General features: G+C 38.9%; 1 protein-coding gene across 2 annotated transcripts in view; it reads right to left on the bottom strand.

Annotated features, from left to right (window-relative positions):
• Nucleotides 1–20,267, bottom strand: part of LOC148114686 (complement factor H-related protein 5-like) — a 159,185-nt gene that overhangs the window by 138,016 nt on the left and 902 nt on the right. For both annotated transcript variants that reach the window (XM_087890064.1, XM_087890065.1), the window contains exons 2-6: nucleotides 17,824–17,997; nucleotides 15,015–15,203; nucleotides 12,507–12,689; nucleotides 12,032–12,238; nucleotides 7,449–7,628 (exon numbers count right to left, since the gene is read on the bottom strand). In XM_087890064.1, the coding sequence (XP_087746190.1) occupies nucleotides 7,449–7,628; nucleotides 12,032–12,238; nucleotides 12,507–12,689; nucleotides 15,015–15,203; nucleotides 17,824–17,997 (933 nt within the window). The remainder of the gene's footprint in view (nucleotides 1–7,448; nucleotides 7,629–12,031; nucleotides 12,239–12,506; nucleotides 12,690–15,014; nucleotides 15,204–17,823; nucleotides 17,998–20,267) is intronic.

Here is a 20,267-nt window from a genome sequence, read left to right as displayed (position 1 = left end):
AAGCAGTGGATGTGATGTGCCAGTGCCTGGCGGCTGTGAGAGTCTGGATGGGAGTCAACAGGCTCAGACTTAACCCAGACAAGATCGAGTGGCTGTGGGTATTGCCTCCCAAGGACCATGTCGATTGTCCATCCTTAACCCGGGGGGGGAGAAGCTGTCCCCCTCAGAATGGGTTCACAATTTGGGTGTCCTCCTTGACCCACAGCTGAGATTAGAGCAACACCTGGCAGCTGTGGCTAAGGGGACATTTGTACAGGTTCGCCTTGTACACTAATTGCGACCCTACCTGGATCGGGAGGCTCTTCTCACAGTCACTCATGCCCTTGTCACCTCACAGTTGGATTATTGCAACGTGCTCTACATAGGGCTACCTCTGAAAAGTGTTCGGAGATTACAGTTGGTCCAGAATGCAGCCGCTCAAGTGGTCGGGGGTGCACCTAGGTACTCCCACATTACACCACTCCTCCGTGAGCTGCACTGGCTTCCTATCGGTCTCATGTCACAATTCAAGGTGTTGTTATTATCGTTAAAGCACTATATGGCTTAGGGCCAGGCTATCTTCGAGACCGTCTTCTACTGCATAGTTCCCAGTGACCGGTAAGATCCCACAGAGTTAGCCTCCTCTGGGTCCCATCAGCTAAACAATGTCGGCTGGCAGGTCCGCAGGGGAGGGCCTTCTCTGTGGCTGCCCCGGCTCTCTGGAACCAGCTACCTCCTGAGGCCCGGACTGCTCCCACCCTACTGGCCTTCCGGAAAATGGTGAAAACCTGGCTTTTCCAGCAGGCTTGGGGCCGTTGATCTCGCCGCTGCGATCTTGCCAGATCCGGCCATGAGTGGTGTGTATGGTTTTTTTTAACATCTCTTATTGTATATTGTTCATATTGTCCTTGTTGTAAGCCGCCCAGAGTCCTCGGAGAGTTGGGTGGCATAGAAATGCGGATAATAAATAAATAAATAAATAAATAAATAAATAAACAAATAAATAAATAAATAAATAAATAAATAAATAAAAAGATGAGAAGGGAGTGACCTTGGGATGTTTTGGAAACTGGCAAGAAGATTTTGATAAGAAGTAGTCTTGTGACTTTGTAACAGAAGGGGGAATATATAGCAGGGGGAAAAAAGAAAGAAAGCTATTCGTTTTTTCCTTTCACTTGATGGAGTTATAAATTTTGGAAGATTTTGGAATTGTGGTATTTTAGAATATTATTTTTTCTTTCTGGTTTTTCTCTTTTTATGCCTTTTCCTTTTCCTTTTTTCATGTAGAAATTCCCTCTTCCTGGACTTAAAAGAGTTCATTGGCAGGGTTTTTGTTTTTTCTATTTTTTAATATTTTTGGGGGGAGATATGTTTTTTCATCTTTTTATTGCCTGGTTGGATATTTTGGGCAAACAGCTGGGCTTTGGACTAGTGAATTTTTATTTTTGCACTGGTTTTACCTTTTCTTTCATTCTTTCTTTCTCTTTCTTTCTTTCTTTCTTTCTTTCCTTCCTTCCTTCCTTTTTTTCTTTCTTTCTCTTCTTTCTCTTTTTTTCTTCTCTTTTCGCCCTTTTGGGCTGTTTGATTGTTCTTGGCTTTTTGTATGGTTTACGGATAAAATCTATGTGGATTAGAGTATCAAGAACCTGAAGAGTCTGATAGGGCATTTTGAATTTAAAGAAATCAAGTATTTGGATTATAAAATTGGGTAGTAATATTTGAAAAAATATAAGGTGAAGAAAAAACATATTTATCATTACCATCAATATCAACAACACCTGGTACTACAGGGCAAAAGACAACAGAAATTGCATCACATCAAGACAAAGTCAACACAGAATTAAAAAAAATATGCTACAGACTATGACAAGATCTTAAGACAAGATTAGACAAGGTAGATGGGAGAATGGAAAAAAATGGAAGGAAATATGGAAAAAATGGTAGGAGAATTGAAAGAAGTTAAAGAAATGATAGGGAAAAATGAACAATGATTACAGCAAATGGAAGAAAAAGAAAAAGCAACAAAAAAATTGAAGAGATGGACTATAGACTTACAATTACTGATAAAAATCAGGAAAAAACAATTATAACCCTGGAAATGGATAAAGCTGATTTTTATTTAAGATTTCAAAACATTGAAGAAGAAAAGGGAGAAAATTTAGCAGAGAAAATTGCAGAGATAATAGCAGAAGCAATGGAAGAAAGTAAGGAAGGGATATTAAGTAGAATCGATGAGATATACAGAGTGCACACAAGATATGTGATGAGAATAATCTTCCTAGAGAAATTCATGTCAGATTCACCAAGAAAACACTGAGAACAGGGATATTGCAATTGATGAGAAACACGACGATAAAATACAAAGGGAGAGAAGTAGTGGCACTGAAACAAATTCCAAGAAGAGTGAGAGATCTGAGAAAAGAATATCAATTTCTCATGAAATGTTTAATAAAGAGAAAAATAAATTTTAGATGGTTGATTCCAGAAAGGATATTGGTGAACTGGCAAGAACAAAGATACAGATTAGATTCAGTAGAGAAAGCAGAGTTATTTTATAAACAATATATAGATGTCCAAGAGGAAGGAAGGTTGTGGAAAGAAAAAGGGGATGAACAACAGGAGGAGAAGAAAGAACAACCAAGAGAGACAATGAAAGAACAAGAGAGAGCATTAAGAGAAGGAGTGAGGGTGAAAGAAGTTAAGGAACTAAGGGAGATAAGAATGACTAGATGGACAAAACAAATAAATAAATAAGAAATGGAAGAAGAAATTAAAATAATATCTTTGAATATAAATGGATTAAACTTAGCAACAAAGAGAAGGAAAATATTCAATAAAATAGACAAGCTAAAATTAGAAATTATATGCTTACAAGAAGTGCATATTAGAAAGCAACATAAAAAACTTTTGGAGCGAATAAAATTAGAGACATCGTATATAACTTTGGCTTGTCAAAGCAAAAGAGGAGTAGCATTTTACATCAAACAGACAATACAATCCAAACAAATATAGGGAAAAAAGTGAGAATTAACCTTAAATTGCTTCAAGATTCCAGAATTAGAGGAGGATTTGGTCTTCCAAATTGGGAATTGTATCGCCAAGTGGCGATGTTAACTTGGATTAAAGAATGAATCTTATTGAGAAATACAAGACTGTTGACTTTGGAAGGACATGATTTACAACTAGGATGGCATCCTTTCTTATGGTATGGAAAAAAAATGGATCCATGGATACTTCCAGAGACATTGTGTAAGGAATGGTTTGTTGGTAGTATGGGAAAGAGTAAAAAGATTTTAGACTGTGCGAAAATGAATAAATTAACTTTAAGAATAAGAGATAAAGAGGAATCAGTGTATTTCAAGACATGGGGAAGATTTTATATATGGTTAGAAAACAGTGGTGAAATGTAAAATTTGTTACTACAGCTTCTGTGGATGTGGCTTGGTGGGGGGTGTAATATGACTGAGTGGGCATGGCCAACTTTTTTTTTACTTTTAAAACCACTTTTTCTACAACCTCTTCAGCTGAAGAGGTTGTAAAAAAAATGCTTTTAAAGCCTCTGACGATCCCAGGTGACTTGTCTGATCGGCAGAGGCTTTCTCTCTCTCTTTTTTAAAGCCTCTGACAATCCCAGCTGACTTGCCTGATCAGCAGAGCCTTTTTTTCCTTTTAAAAACATTTTTTCTATAACCTCTTCGGCCAAAGAGGTTGTAGAAAAAATGCTTTTAAAAGTCTCTGATGATCCCAGCTGAGCCGCCCGATGATCAGAGGCTTTTTTTTTAACTTTTAAAGACCAAAGAGGTTGTAGAAAAAATGCTTTTAAAAATAAATTTTAAAAAAGCCTCTGATGATTGCGTGGCTCAGCTGGGCAATGGTGGAGGGGAGGGATTTTTGCTACCGGTTCTCCAAACCACCCGCCTCCATCGCTACTAGATCGGGTGATCCAGTCTGAACCAGGAGCATTTCACCCCTGTTAGAAAAAAAATATGAAGTTAAGAGGATAGATAAATTATTTAGATAATAGAAAGTTAAATGAGGGACAGGATAAAAAAGAAATAGAAACCCAGATGACACCTGAGTAAATGATAAAGGGGGATGGGGGGGAAAGAAAGAAGATAATAAGAATAAATGTACAATTATGATGATAGCACTGATAGAATAAATCTGAAAAGAAATTGAAAGAAAGTGTATACTATTAGAATACAGAAGTTGCTCGGATACCAAACAAGAAGAATATTCCACAGCAAAGAAGATAGAAAGGAGAGAGGAGTAGAGGAGTAGAGGGTAGGAAGAGGAGAGGGACAGAGAGGAATGGAAGAAAGGGAAAAGGAGAGGAAGGAAGGGTAGGGGACAGGAGTAGGAGAGAAGGTAAGAAGGGGAAAAGAAGAGAGTAATGGAGGAAAGGAAGGGGAAGTAGGATGAGGTAGGAGAAGAGGAAGGAGACAGTAGGAGAGGAGAGGAGGGAGGGAGGGAAGGGAAAGAGGAGGAGAAGAAGAAGGTTTGTTGTGAAATGAGGGAAGAAAGGGTAGAAGAGCAATTCCGAATGTAATTAAAATGCCTTATTTAATGCTTTCTTTAAGGAAAGCATGTATATGTATGATTAATTATGTATAAGAAAATGTACAATTTATATTATCTGTATAAGAAATAAAACTGGAAATCTGAAAAACTTTTCAAAAATTTTTTTACTGACCTCAGAAGGCTGAGTTAACCTCGAGCTGATCAGATTCAAACACCTGGCAGCGAGCAGTGAAAATTCTAATCAGTGCACTTCCACACCTCTAAATGGAGATAATCAATTGATGCAACTTCCAGCTACTCCCATAATTTGGTCCTGAATACAGAGTCAAAAGCTGCTTCAAGATTAATGAGGGCAGCATACAATGATACATTGTTGACTGAATATTTTTCAATCAGTGCTATCTTCTTTAAAACCAGCTTCCTTCATCTCTTTTCCTTTCTTAAAGACTGGGACAAAATGAATATCTTACCGAGACTGTTGTACTTGTTCCAAACAATTCCAATAAAGCTAGAAAGGAAATACTTCAAGGAATTAAATAGAATGGTAACCAAATTTATATGGCAAGGCAGAAAGGCAAGGATTAGGTTGAAATTAATGCAAGACTCTATCAATACAGGAGGTTTTGGGCTGCCAAACTGGGAACTATACTATCAAACAGCTTCCCTTACCTGGCTAAAAGAATGGATAATCCTGAGATGTAGACAATTAGGTGTACTGTAGGGACACGATTTACAACTGGCATGCCTTTCTATGGCATGAGAAATATATAGCACATAAATACTTTCAGGGACACTACATCAGAAATGCCCTACTCTCAGTATGGGCAAAAATCAAGGAAAAACATTTCTTGAAAATGCCAGTCTGGCTCTCCACGATGGAGGCACTAGCATATCCAAATGTGATGGACATGGAAAAATTGTAAGGTATAGAGATATTTTAAATGAGAAGGGGGAATTGAAAAACAAATAGGAATTGAATAACCAAGGGATAAATTTAGCATGGTGGCCGCATCCACAGATACAATCTAGATACCGTAAAGATGCCAAAATGTATGGTTTTTTAAAAGAACCAACAGAGTTGGATCAAATTTTAACAGGACCAGAGGATAAACTGATTGAATTTTTTTATAATTATTTATTAACTATTAGAATGGAAGAGGAACAAGTAAAACAAACTATGATAGATAATAGTTAAATAAGAGAAACTGGAGTTAGAATCTTGAAGATTACAAGAGAAAGATTAATCTCACTATTATGGTTGTTTACTGTAATTTATTAATTTTGATTAGTATTACTAATTAGTATGTATCAATGTTATGAGGAAAAAGAACTGTTATTATGAAACTACCATTAGAAAATACTATTATGATTATGATGAATATTACTGTAAAGAACTGTAACCAGAGAATATATTGTATATATGGATTTTGAACATTTTGAGGAGGAGGAGGAGGAGGAGGAGGAGAAGAAGGAGAAGGAGAAGGAGAAGGAGAAGGAGAAGGAGAAGGAGAAGAAGAAGAAGAAGAAGAAGAAGAAGAAGAAGAAGAAGAAGAAGAAGAAGAAGAAGAAGAAGAAGAAGAAGAAGAAGAAGAAGAAGAAGAAGAAGAAGAAGAAGAAGAAGAAGAAGAAGAAGAAGAAGAAGAAGAAGAAGAAGATTGGGACTATAATTGCCAGGCCCTAGACTCAGATTGTAGGGTCCACGATATTCCACGCCCCATTTTTGGAATCAGAAAGGGGATCACGAGTCTGCCACCCAAAAATGCTTTCCTTCCTGATTCCAAAAATGGGGCACGCAGAAGCAAAAAAAGTGCATCGCGTTTAAGGCAATGGGTCTGGCCAGGAGGAAAGAGAAGTGAGTCTGCTGAGAAGGAGGAGGAGGGCGCACAGCTCTGCAATGTGCATTGGGGAGAAAAGCATTTTCACGTGGCAGTGCTGCAATTCCGTCCCCGAATCCAAAAATGATTCCCTGTTCCCTGATGCACATTGCAGGGGAACCAGCCGCTGCCTGAAACATAGCTCTGTGAATTGCATTGGGGAATTGGGCCAACGGGTGGCGGTGGCTGGAAAGGAGGGACATTTCACTTTAGGGGCTCCCGCTCAGTTCGGCTCCCGGGCACAGAGAGAGCTCAGCATCTCCTTACATTGCTGGGGAGTGAAGTCATCATGGCCATTGTTTGCCCTGAGCTGCCCACTGGGCAGCCAGAGGGCGGACCAGCTGCGAACCATGGGGCCCATCTTGTTTGCCGAAGCTACCTCCCCCCCAAGCCATCCCAAAGAGGGTCATTCCTCAGGCTGTGCCCTGACCCAGATCCCTGCCACCTGGAACCACATAAAAATATGACACACGGAGCCCAAAAATATCCGAAGGTGGGTGGGCAGAGCTACATTCAGACCGATGGTGGGTTTCAAATGTTTTACTACCAGTTCTATGGGTATGGCTTGGTTGGCATGGCATGGCTTGGTGGGCATGGCTTGGTAGGCATGGCAGGGGAAGTATACTGTAAAATCTCCATTCCGCCCCCAATCCAGGGGAAGGTTACTACAAAATCCCCACTTCCTCCTGATCAGCTGGGATTTGGGAAGCAGAGAATAGATGGAGGCGGGGCCAGTCAGAATTTTTACCACTGGTTCTTTGAACTACTCAAAATTTTCGCTATGACCAATTCTCCAGAACTGTTCTCTGGTCAGAACCTGCTGAAACCCACCTCTGATTCGGACTATAAGACACACCCAGATTTTCACCCTCTTTTTGGGGGTAAAAAGGTGCATCTTATACTCTGAAAAGTACATTATATATATGTAAATACTGTTAAAATGCTCTGGATGAAATATGTCCCTTTGGCAGAAAACTAGAAAATCATATAAAATTGTATTAAAAAGTACACTTGTACAAAGTTCAATATATATGCCATTCTACAATCATAGTAATGTACACTAGTTCTACTTACTGATACATTTTGGTGGAGGTGACCATCCATTCTTTGTGCATTCAACCACCTTTTCTCCATTATCTGGATCAAAAGTAAATCCACTGTCACACTGAATTCGAATTAGATCCCCATCATGATATATAGTTCTTTGAGGTCGGAAAGTACCATTAGATATTCTTGGAGAGTTGCATGTAATTTCTAGAGAAAATAAATCATATATTATATGAAAAAAGGAAAACGTGCACTCATATCAGATTGTAGGCATTGATTTCTATAAGCACAGAAAACAATATTACTATTTTAAATATCTATATAGCACCACAAGAACATATTAATCAATAGACATACTTACTGATGGGCACAACTAATTTAAAACTGCCAGTTAGGTTCTAAAATATACTGTGAAAATAGTCATCTTGATTAAAAGTGCTTTTAGTAGCCTTGTATTTATTTGAAAGATCATAAATAAATTCAGAAAGTTGTTGTAATTATTCTCCTCCTTCACTTTGGTTTCCAATTGAAATAAAAAGCTACAATTTGATACCCCTATACCCCCATACTTGATACCATCATTCTTACTTTTTAGTCCCACTGTTGAGCCTGGTAGGATTTTTAGCCACCTGCAAGGTTACAAATCAGGGGCTCCACATTGTAGTAGTTCCTCTCCTGTCTGAGGTTACAGTTTCAGTTAATGGTGACAGGGAAAAGAGGTCAGGCCTTCAAATTCTTTGTAATGGAGCTTTTATTACTTTTAGTAGTTCTTGGCTATTATTTATTTGGAACATCATAAATAAATTCAGCCAGTTCCTATAATTATTCTTTACTTTGCTTTGAGTTGAAACATAAAACTACAATTTGATACCCCTCTTCTTGCTATTCAGTCCTGTTGTCAATTTCACTAGCATTTTCAACCACCTGCAAGGTTGTAAAATTAAGAGCTACACATGGCAGTGGTTCCACTTCTGCCTGACGTTGTCGATCATGGCGACAAAGGAAAGAGGTCAGGCTTTCAAAGGCTGTGATGGAGCCCGCAGGGCTTGTTCCTAGTCCCATTTATGTTCAAATTCTGTTCAGAATTAGAAGCAGAATCTATATTATAGATTCTATAATGATAACTCTGAGGTAGAGTATCACCAACAACAATTCAGTTACTGTGGCAATGGATGCATTGCTAGAAGATTTGAAGATTGGGGCAGATTTCCTGGAGAAAATCAATCTATGTGATTTCTGAGAGTGGATACCGCCTTCTTGGCATGTAATTAAACAATTAATTAGCTCCTCCTGGCATTGCCCCAGGGATACCATCAAAACATCAACTGGTCTAGAATTCAATATCTGTATGCTCAATATATACTCTTAGATCTGCTACATTACATCATTGCTGCAAAAGTTGCAGTGGCTACCAATGTCCCTCTGGTCATGATTACTTATTTATAGCTTGAGTATGGGGCATCTATGACATTGAGTTTTCCAGATGACCATGGTTTGTCTAACCTGGATTGCAAGAGTCCCCAACTTTCAGTTAGTCAGGGAGTGATATCACATCTTCTCCTTGCAGCTCCCCTCCTTAGGAACAGCTGCCCTAAGTAGAGAATGGCAGTCACTCTCCTGGTTTTCTTGAAGCTAGTAGTGAGTGTAGGACCACAGAGATTTAGGTCTACATGTGTGCATTTTTCTTATGATTTATTCTTAGTCATTATGTTATTGAATTTTTTTTTTAAATTTGATTTATATGCCGCCCTTCTCCGGAGACTCAGGGCTAAGCAATGTGCTAAGCAATAGCCTTCATCCTTTTGTACATTTATACAAAGTCAGCTTATTGCCCCCACAACTGGGTCCTCAATTTACCTATCTTAAAAAGGATGGAAGGCTGAGTCAACCTTGAGCCTGGCGAGATTCGAACCTGCAGTAATTGCAGGCCGCTGGTCTTAATAACAGGATGCTTTAGACCACTGTACTACCAAGGCTCTATTTTTAAAATTTAAAATTTTTGATTATTTTATTGCTATTTTAATATCTGTAAACTGCCTAGAATCCATAAGAATCAACATGGTACAGAAATAACATGCATGAATAAACAAAGAAACATCTCCATGAAGTTCTTCTAATGCCTGTGGTGGAATAACTGGTTCTGGGAGAGGTTGGGCCACTAAAATTGTGAGTTGTCTTTCACTAGACATCCCCATATCTGCTAGTGCTAAAATTAGAAGCACAGCAATATTTCCCCCCACTAATTAAAGAATTCCCTATAGTCTTGTTAGAAATGGAGTTGAAATTTCTATTGGTATTGATATTTAGATTTTGGTATGGTAATCTATATAAATAAAAATGTAAATGTCCGTTTGTACATAACCGCACATCTCCTAAAGTTCTTCTCTGATTGCTTTCAAATTTTGACACAATGTTGCATTCGACTACGGGCATGTTTTTCTATACCTATATTATATACATGTCACACCTGTGACAGGTAAAAACATGAAAAACTTTGGAAAACATTGAAAGACAGCGCCATCTGCTGGACATAAAACCAATATGGCAGCCTCCCAGCCCTGATTACGCTCAACAGATTTCTGCTCCTTATATTTAGACTCTCCATATTGCTTCCAAGAAACTGCGCATTTGGAAGGCAGAGATGCCAGAGGGCCATATCCTGCCACCAGGCTCGGCAGGTAGGCAGCTGGCTCCCCACCAGGAAGCCCTCACAGCTGGCACTTCTAGGGCTGGCCGGGACCTGCCCGAGCCTGGCTCTGACCTCCCCATCCCCCGGCCACCCCGCAAACTAGCCTCGCCCGCTGCTGCTGCCCATCCCTCTCGCCAGCCGCTCTCGGGGCTCCCTCCAAAGAACACCTGGCAACCAGGCTGCCTGGGTCCACTAAGCAGGAACCCTCCATCCCTCACCTGGCTCGAATCATGTCTGGCCCAACGCTACCACAGGCCCCGAGGTCAGAAAGACCAGCCACTAACTGGCGCTATGCGAATCCGGTCGGTGAGTGGGAGATGGAGGCAAGTGGAGCCTCGGGGTCACTTTTGACCAGTGCTGTCTTTGATTCCCAGGTGGGTGCTCTGGCAGTTCATGGAGCCTACATGAAAATTTCGGCCTCTGGCAGAAAAGGGGCTCCGGGGAGGCTTCGGGGGCGGAAATGGCCAGGAGGGAGAATGGCCGGCCCTCCTTCATTTTGCCTGGAAGAGGGGGGGATTTAATCATTCCCCTGCCCTTGGCAGGCGGGGGAGGAGAACTGCGCAGCAGGAATCCAGTGGAGTGTACATGGCTCCTGGCTTTGCCACTTTCTTCCTTCGGGCGGAAGCCCCAAAACAGCCTCCAACCCCTGCCGCACCCCTTCCCTCCCTCCCTTCCCTTCCCTTCCCTGCTATGTGTCTCCCCATCGAGCCCTCAGAGAGCATCTGTGTAGGGAGGATGAAGGGGGCCCCCAAGATTCTGCTCTAGTGCGGAGAGCTGTGAAGGCCTGGCCTGAAAAGGTAAGGGTGATGGCGGGGGATACAGAAGAGGCTGGGCCAGAGACAGAGATAAACAGAGAAAGAGGGAGAGAGAGAGAGATAGAGAAATACAGAGAGACGGGGAGAGAGAGAGACACACATACAGAGATACAGAGAGAGAGGGTGGGACAGAGAAAGAGACAGAGAGAGATACAGAGAGAGAGGGGAGAGAGAGAGAGACATAGAGATACAGAGAGAGGGAGAGAGAGACACACATAGAGAGATACAGACAGGGAGAGAGAGAGACATAGAAAGATAAAGGGGGGGAGACAGAGAGGGAGGAATTTGTGGTTCCCATTGTTTTTTAGCAACCGGTTCTCTGCCCTAATCATCAGGGGCTGTCATGTGACTGATGAAAGTGAGTGACGTCGAATGGGCCATGCCCACCAAATGTTCATGGAGAGTTTGGAACTTCAGCCTCGCTCTTTCAGCCCAGCAGAAGCACCAAACTGGGCCACAGCAACACGTGGCCAAGTACAGCTAGTAGTTTATAAATTCTTTAAAAATGGAAACAATAGCTCAGCTATGGAGTCTATCATCAGCAAAAGCAATTACTGTATCTTTTAATGATATAAAAATATTGACATGCAGATAAGTAGTGGTTTTCACATACCTTCGCTACTGGTTCAGAACTGTGAACTTGTTTCGCTCACGTGCGGTGCTTCTGCGCATGCACAGAGCATCCATGATGACGTCTGGGTGGGTGGAACCGGGGTGAAGCGGTAGAAACCCACCACTGGTGCAGATTACCCCTACATTGATGATACAACAGACCTTTGGGGGAGGATCTGAAGAGTGCAGTTTTTGCACTAACTTGGCCATTAAACCACCAATGGATGTGTCTTTCATTGCACCACTCCTCTTCAGCAATCTGAAATTTTTCACATTGTCCTATTTCAATTACATCCCAATAATTTCCAATGGGCCTTTTCAGAATAGAAAAATGTAGCCCAGCTGGGAATGCATCAAGATGGGATAAAAATTACCAGTAAAACACATAAATAATTGCAGCTTATTTTAGCTCTAATCATAAATAGACTCAAACCGAAGTGTTTTGGCCCTGGATTGGTGATAGCAGAATTGTAAAATTAAACTTTTTGAGTCACCTTTGCATTTAGGAATCACGGGTGGTGTCCCATCACACTGAATTACAAAAGCTGATTGGGAAGAATTTGCTTCCAGGACATATCCTGTTCTACAGGTCAGCTCAATAGAAAGACCACGTTGAACAACTATATTTTCAGGCACATCTATTCCATCTTTAACTTCTATTTTCTGGCTTTCCAATTCAGTCCTGGGGATCACACAGGGATCTGAGGTGAAAAAGAAAGCAAATCCTATTTGAGAAGGCTGTCGGGATCGAAATGCATCATATTATCTTATTGCAAGATTTACCTAGATTTAGCTTTCATCTAGTAGCTACTTCACCCAAGTTAACAGAATTGAAATCGTATATAAAGGAGGGCTGCTGCAGGAAACATCAATTAAATCTTCTTTATATGAGAGAAAGAGAGAAAGCCATTATTCTTAATTATTAGAAATGCTCATAAAAATTAGATGAAGACTTTCTTTTCCGCTTACCAAGGCAAATGGGTACTTTTGTCCAGGTCCCATCATCACAAAAAGATATTTTTTGGCCTTCCATGGCATAATAACTTTGGCATTTGAATTCTACTGAAGAGCCAGATTTGTACTGCTTCTCAGATAAAGTAGTAATGTCTCCGTTCTCAGTTCTTGGTGGACCACTGCAATTTTGCCCTCTTTCTATCAAATATGAAAGCATGAAGATGAATAAATAAATAAACTTAGAATTTCTTCTCTAAGAATTAACAGGTTAAACTGATCTAAATAATTTAAATGTGTGTGTGTATATGTGTGTGTGTAATGTGTGTGTATGTATGTATGTAATTTATATAATACACACACACCCCTTATATGTATTATATAATTCCAAATTATACTTAAACAAAATCTGTCATTATTATGGAATCTATGACAAAATTTTACAATATCAATTTTTCTTTACAGAAAAGAATGGTCTTTCCAAAAATTGATGTTATACATATCCACTTCTTGATATTTAAAGTAATAGCAGTTTTCCAAACTTTCTTGGCTACGCATGATATAACCCCAAGTTCCTAAGAAAGTATTAGATGCCTTCATTTTAGAATGTAATTCAAAATAGTAAAATAGCATTCACATCTTTAACATGAAAACATTTGCATATACAGTATTTCTATTTATTTATTTATTTATTTATTTATTTATTTATTTATTTATTTATTTATTTAATCAAATTTATATGCCTCCCTTAGCTCAAAGGACTCCGGGCGGCTCACAAAAATAAAATAATCGCACAATAAAATAATAAATTAATTTTAGTTAATTAAAATACTCCAATTAAAACCCTTAGAAAAACTAAAAAACTCCCAGCAGATCAGGCGATTTATTACAAGATTCTTCCAAAAGAAAACCAAAATTGGCCGTGATCAAATCAAATTAATTGATGTGCCCTTACCTTTCTTACACCAGCAACAAAGAAAATCTATTTCAGCTACAATCAGAAATCGTCCTGAAATAGTCTTTCAGATGTTCCACTAAGCTCAGAAGAAAATCCTTTCATAAATTCATTTCAAACTCAAGTTACACTTAACACAAACACTTATCATGTTTTAAAGTCTTAAATAAATTGATACTCCATTATCAAATATTTCAAGTCTTCATCCCATAAATCAGAAATATCAGCATTTTCAACTTTAAAGGTATTTTAAAATTTCTGATATGTTTCAAATTCAATTTGATTAACAATAAAATATGATTAAATTGATTATATTGACACTGTTAAATTTTGGGGCAGGAAATTGAAGCTGAAACTGTTGACATTCCTTAAAATAATAATTATAAAGAAATTGGTTTAACATTATTATACATTCTGTCCAACTTTTCAAATAAAATCAGGTACAACCTATTAGAACAATCTCTCTCTCCCTCCCTCTCCCTCCCTCCCTCTCTCTCTCTCTCTCTCTCTCTCTCTCTCTCTCTCTCTCTCTCTTGTTTTGCTATAAGTTAAAATACTTTTTGCTTTATGTTGACTCAGATAACTGCCAAGATCTCTACAGAAATATATGAAGTAATGGTATGTGGGAATGACCTTGGGAGAAAAGGGGAAGAAATGCAACCAAGGGAACCATCAGTTTAAAAGGCAACTCAGTCCATGCCAGGAATAGACAGGGCAAGCGGTTCAGAAGAGACCCTCCCAGTTTCATGGGCTCTAAAAGGCACAGGACGAAGGAATGTACTTTTGGATTGCAAGATTCTGTTAAAGTAACCCTACCTTAACAGTAGAATTAGCTCATCTGATGGTACATCCTCTATGATCTACTTTGCAAGGCTGACACATAATCATGTTCTAATAAAGACTGTAAAGGTCTTTCATTTAAATTATTACACATAGATATGATTAAATAACTGAATAGTAATATCAGTGTTGTATTATCGCTCATTCTGTTGGATCTGTAATTGTATCTGTTCTATTGTATATTCTATTGCATTTGTAATTCTCATACCATCATATGTAGATATTTTAAACTTTATGTTGCTGTCTCACTTGCTTTAAACAACATGCTAACAATTTACCTGTTAATTCATGAAGCACCCAATATTTTAATTTTAAACTCTTCAACTTGATCAGCATAAAAATAATCCATTAGCTCTGTGAGCATAGCACAGTATACTTTCTATTTATAGGCTAATTTAACCATCAAATACTTTCCAAGTTAAATTCTCTTTTAATAATATGACATCAACATATTTTGATACAACCTTTGCAATTTGTGATACAAATTCCTACCAATATTATGCATATTTTCAACTACAAGGAAACATAATTCTTAACTGAAGTTCAATTAAGACTGAACCTTAGAGACAATTTATATGTTTGGGGAATTGCCAGAACATCTTTCTCCTATCTGATGTGCTTCAAATTTTTTAAAATTTAGATTACACTAGTAAAATTCTAAGCCAAGATGTGAGAGAGTTCAGTGAAGATTAAATCACTGACAGAATCCATGATACTGACAGCATGCTTACCAGAGATACATAAAGGCAACTCCATGTAACCGTCAACACACTTTCTGACTGATGGAACCACAATGACATATCCTTCATTACATTGAAATTGCAGGCTATGATTACTCTGAATAAGTTGAGCTTTTCTTTGACTCCCAAATACAAACAAGTTTTTTGTTGCTAGCTGTTGCCTTGTGATACTGCAGGGTGCTAAAAATAAAACAGAAAAGAAAAGAAAATAGATCTTCTCAAGGGAGATAATTGTCCATTGGTTTCTCCTCTATTCCACCCTAAGAAAATAAGACAGATTTACAAGTCGCAATGGATAATTCTAGGCCAAATACAAATAAACCAAGTTAGATCACAGTATTAATGATAAACAAGTTATGATTCTGCTATAGTTTTTAGACCTATGCTAGAGGACTGGCTTGTAGAAGCATGCCAAATGGATGTTGTTCTGTTTGTTTTAAGTTAAGAACAGACAGCGCAATTCAGAATGTTCTGCAAAGATGTCTTGAGTTAACCGAGTTGTAATGGGACAATTTCTAGTTTTGTCTTTTTGCTCACATTAATGAGATTATTGTTATTAATAGTGGGGCAAGTCAATATCCTATCAGTCAATGTTCTTCTACCCATTTAACATTTCCAGCATTACAGGTTAGATAGACAATACTTTTAAAGCATTCTTTTAGCTCTCCAGTAAATATTATAATGCCCCTTATTGAATTGTGATGTCATTGTTTAGTTGCTAAGTCATGTCTTACTCTTCACAACCGCATAGACCATAGCAAACCAGCACCCTATCCTTAATTGTCTCCTGGAGTTTGCCCAAATTCATGTTCATTGATCAATGACACTATCTATCCACCTCATCCTCTGCTGTCCCCTTGTCCTTTTGCCTTCAATCGTTCTCAACATCAGGGTCTTTGCCCTGCTTCATTTGTAACTTCATGGGCAAACTTCTTATTGCTATTATTTCGGTTATCTTGATTTCCTATTTTTTGAATTCCAATCCACTATGATGAAAATGACATCTTTTTTTGGTGTTAGTTCTATAAGGTATGGTAGATCTTCAGCCTTTATAGCACGGGTGTCAAACTTAAGGCCCGCGGGCCAGATCCAGCCGATGGGGTGCTTAAACCTGGCCCATGGGACTGGCCTGGAAATAGCAAAGAACTGGCCCGCAGTGCCTCTGCTGGCTAAAAATGGACTGCATGGAGGCCCCACAAGCCCCCCGTGTAGCCTGTTTTTGGCCTCCCTGGCCTCCAGCAGCACTCTGCCAGCCAAAAATGTGCTGGGGGGGCATGCACCCCCCACAACCTATTTTGGCCAACAAAGTGCTGCAGGAGAAGTCCATCCCATCTCCCCCACTTCCCACCCACCCCTTGCTGGCCCGCAGAAAACTACAATGCTGATCTGGCCCTCAAAGAAATCCAGTTTGACACCCTGCTCTATAGCGTCAGTGTTTGGGGCATAGATTTGAATTACTATGATGTTGAATGCTTTGCCTTGAATTCTAACCAAGATCGTTCTGTAATTTTTGAGATTATATCTCTGTATTGTTTTTCCATTAAAATTGCTGATTCTCATCCGCTTTAATTGCACTGATTTCCAAGATGTTGCTTTCAATCTTCCCATTTCATGTTCAACCAGATCCATGTTACTTTGATTCACAGATCTTACACTCCAGATTCCTATGGAATATTGTTCTTACAGCACTGGACTTTCTTTTCACCACCAGACACATCCACAGCTAAGTGTCATTTCAGCTTTGGCCCAGCTGCTTCATTCTTTCTTGTGCCACTTGCAATTGCCCTCCTCTCTTCCCCAGTAGCATATTGGACACAATCCAACCGGAAGAGCTCAACTACCAGCATCATATTGTTTAGCCTTTTGATACTGTTCATGTGGTTTTATTGGCAAGGATACCAGAGTGGGTGGAAATTTCCTTCTCAAGTAGACCACATTTTGGCAGAACTCTCCTATGACCTGTCCATCTTGGGTGACCCCACAAGGCTTAGCTCATAGCTTTTGAGCTTTACAAGCCGCTTTGCCATGACATGGCAGTAATTCATGAAGGGGTTTGTTGAATTAATGACATCCTAATATTCATAACAAGCATAAGAAATAACTTTGGGGAACTGGAGGAAAAGTCACTACCAAGGCACCAGTCAGATAAAAGAAATCTGAGTCCTGGCCAGAAATGTTTCAGTGAAGTATTTTGTCCTCTGAATAACCTCTTGACAAACTGTGCTGAATTGTCTGAGCTTTTGTTATTTCCTAGACAGTTTTTGCACAAAGGATGTAAGAATGTGATGATTTACCCAACTGTACCAGCTACAAGGATGATGGGATCTAGTTTTGTATTATTAATAGAGATGGAACGATCATGGAGGAAACTGAGTAAATATTCTGAATAAATTGTAATTACTAGACTGAAAAGTTTTCCTTCTACAGCATTCTAGCTGGCTGAATTCCATAGCAAAAGAATTCACTTTCCTATTTTATTAACCACTGAGTCTGTTACCAGATGTAACTGTATCCCGCAGTTACTCAGCATCCTTGAATAAGCTTCCAATTGAATATCATTTAGTTATATCCACTATTTTGCTTGCTCATTCAACAGTTTGGAACAGTTTAATTTTTTTTTTAGCTTTCAAATGGAAGAAGATGACACCAGCACAGTTTGTATCTTCAGAGGGAAAACCTGGATGCAAATTCAATCCAATTCTCAAAGAATTTGGCAGCTACAATTCTTCTCCTACTGGATGAATTCAGCATTTTCTCCCAGGTCTACACTAGTAAAAAAAAAAAAAGCATGATGCCTTACCCAAGCATTTTGGTAGATGAGGTGTCCATTTTTGTCCCTTACATTGAATCCATTCAGGTCCTTCCAAGACATAGCTAGGGTTGCACCTGTATTGCACTCGGTCATTTTCCAGATACTTGGCTTTCTCAGCACTCACAATTTCCCCAAAGTCAATCTCATCTGGTTCTTCACATGCTGAAATTATATTTACATAAAATTATCTTATTTGCTTAGACAAGCTCACTTTTTCTATTTACTCTCATGAACTTCCCATGAACTGGAGATAACAAACCCAAGTTAGATAATTATTTCCCACTTTTGTCTTAACTAAGAAACCAATGCTTGCTGGACACTTAACTATAAGTAATCCTCAATTTAGTGATCATTTGAAATGCCAAGGAACTTAGTTGTGGAGTGCTTATGATCCAGATTCAAAATGTCAACACTCACCCCCTGCTTCAGTCAGATGAGTGCACTTTGGTGTTGGTTTCAATTCAAGGTGTTGGTTATTAACTTTGAAAGCCGTACATGGCTCAGCGCCAGGCTATCTTCGAGACCGCCTTCTACCGCATAGCTCCCAGTGACTGATAAGATCCCACAGAGTTGGTCTCCTTCGGGTCCCGTCAGCTAAATAGTGCTGGCTGGCGGGCCCGCAGGGGAGGTCCTTCTCTGTCGCTGCCCCAGCTCTCTGGAATCAGTTACCTCCTGAGATCTGGACTGCCCCCACCCTATTGGCCTTCTGGAAAGTGGTGAAGACCTGGCTTTTCCAGCAGGCCTGGAGCTGTTGATCTCGCTGTTGCAATCTTGCGAGATCCAGCCATGAATTGTGTGCATGGGCTTTTAATGTTTTTAAAATGTTTTTATAATGTTTTTAAATAATTTTTCTATGTTCCTTGTTCGCATTATTTTTGCTGTAAGCCACCCAGAGTCCCTTGGGAGTTGGGCGGCATAGAAATGGAATAAATTAAATTAAATTAAATTAAATTAAATTAAATTAAATTAAATTAAATTAAATTAAATTAAATTAAATTAAATTAAATTAAATTATTAAATTAAATTAAATTAAATTGGTGCTGGGCAACTGGGTTGTATTTACAGCCAATTGAAGCATCCTGTATACACATGACCCTGTTTTATGACAGTTTTGCTGAAAACCTAAGTAAGTAAAAAGCATTTACTTCTGGTTTACTGCAAAACCACACCAATGGCGAACCACTGGTATACTTAAGAAATACATATTCACTTAATGACTGTGATAATTCATTTAATGGCCACCACAAAAATATTTATAAAATCTAGTCACTCTCATGACTGATCCACTTTATGATCATAACATGTTGCATAACTGTGATGGAAAGTCTCCATTAAGATATAACTCAAGGACTGCCTGTAATATGTAACCTTCCCTTGCTGAAGCGTAACCTAAGCAACTCTGTAGATGGGGAGATAGAGAGAGGTTGAAGGGCTAGCAAACTTGCCCCCCCCCAAAGCAACTTCTTTGTAAGTTTTTCTTTGGAATTTCCTCCTTGCCGGTACTTACCGTGGCTAAACATGGGTGGTCCTGAAGGAATCTTTCTGATATTGTACATATTAGATTTTCAACAATAAATTTTTGTTAATTGTAATCACCCTCTCATCTTTCCCTATATACTTCCTCAGCAATATCTGACTCAAAAATGTTAAAGCTGGCAACAGTTCTTTCCCCAGAGAAATAAATCCATTTCTTATTATTAATTTTTCAATGTCTATTACCTATAGTTTCTTTCTTTTTATCAAGTTTAAATGGTGCCAGCTGAGAATTTATTCTATAGGCTATAATTCTCTCACCTTGTTCTTCCCTTCCCTTTCCTTATCTTTTTTAGAGATAGAGCATAGTAGAATACAATTGTGAGATATTGAGGGGCAGAGAGGGGGGAGGGAGAGGGAGGGAGAGAGTTTATACAGTGTAGAGAGCACAAATATTCATTCAAAACAGCAATGGTGGGCAGAAGCAGGGAAGAAAATAATTGTAGAATATCTCTAACCCTTCAGCTATCGAATTTGAAAGTAACAGCTTGATACGAGATGGCAATCATTACCTATTGTACAAATGGTTTATTAATTTTACAATTATTGGGAAAGGAACACCTTCTGCGATCTACGTTTACAGGGTCAATACTTTTCTTACTTTTCCCCCTACATAAGAAACATAAATCAATTGATTAAAAAAGGGAAAAGAAGAAAGCCCGGCCCAGGCAACTGTCAGGCAACCAAAAACAGTGATAAATAATTAATTATTTATTTAATTATTATTTGCTCAAAGGTTCAATTAGTGTGAATGTAAGCAAATGTAATCTTAGCTTCAATGTCTTGAGATGTGAATATTTCCCTCTTTTTCTTCATATCATCACTGTGAATTAAGATATATACTAATTACTTTTGTATGTATCCTGATGCAAACACAACTGAAATACATCTCTAAAATT

This window comes from Pantherophis guttatus, chromosome 3 (assembly GCF_059756535.1).
Source record: "Pantherophis guttatus breed Tessera chromosome 3, ASM5975653v1, whole genome shotgun sequence".
NCBI classification, from domain to species: Eukaryota; Metazoa; Chordata; class Lepidosauria; order Squamata; family Colubridae; genus Pantherophis; species Pantherophis guttatus.
This window is presented reverse-complemented; position numbering and strand designations above follow the sequence as displayed.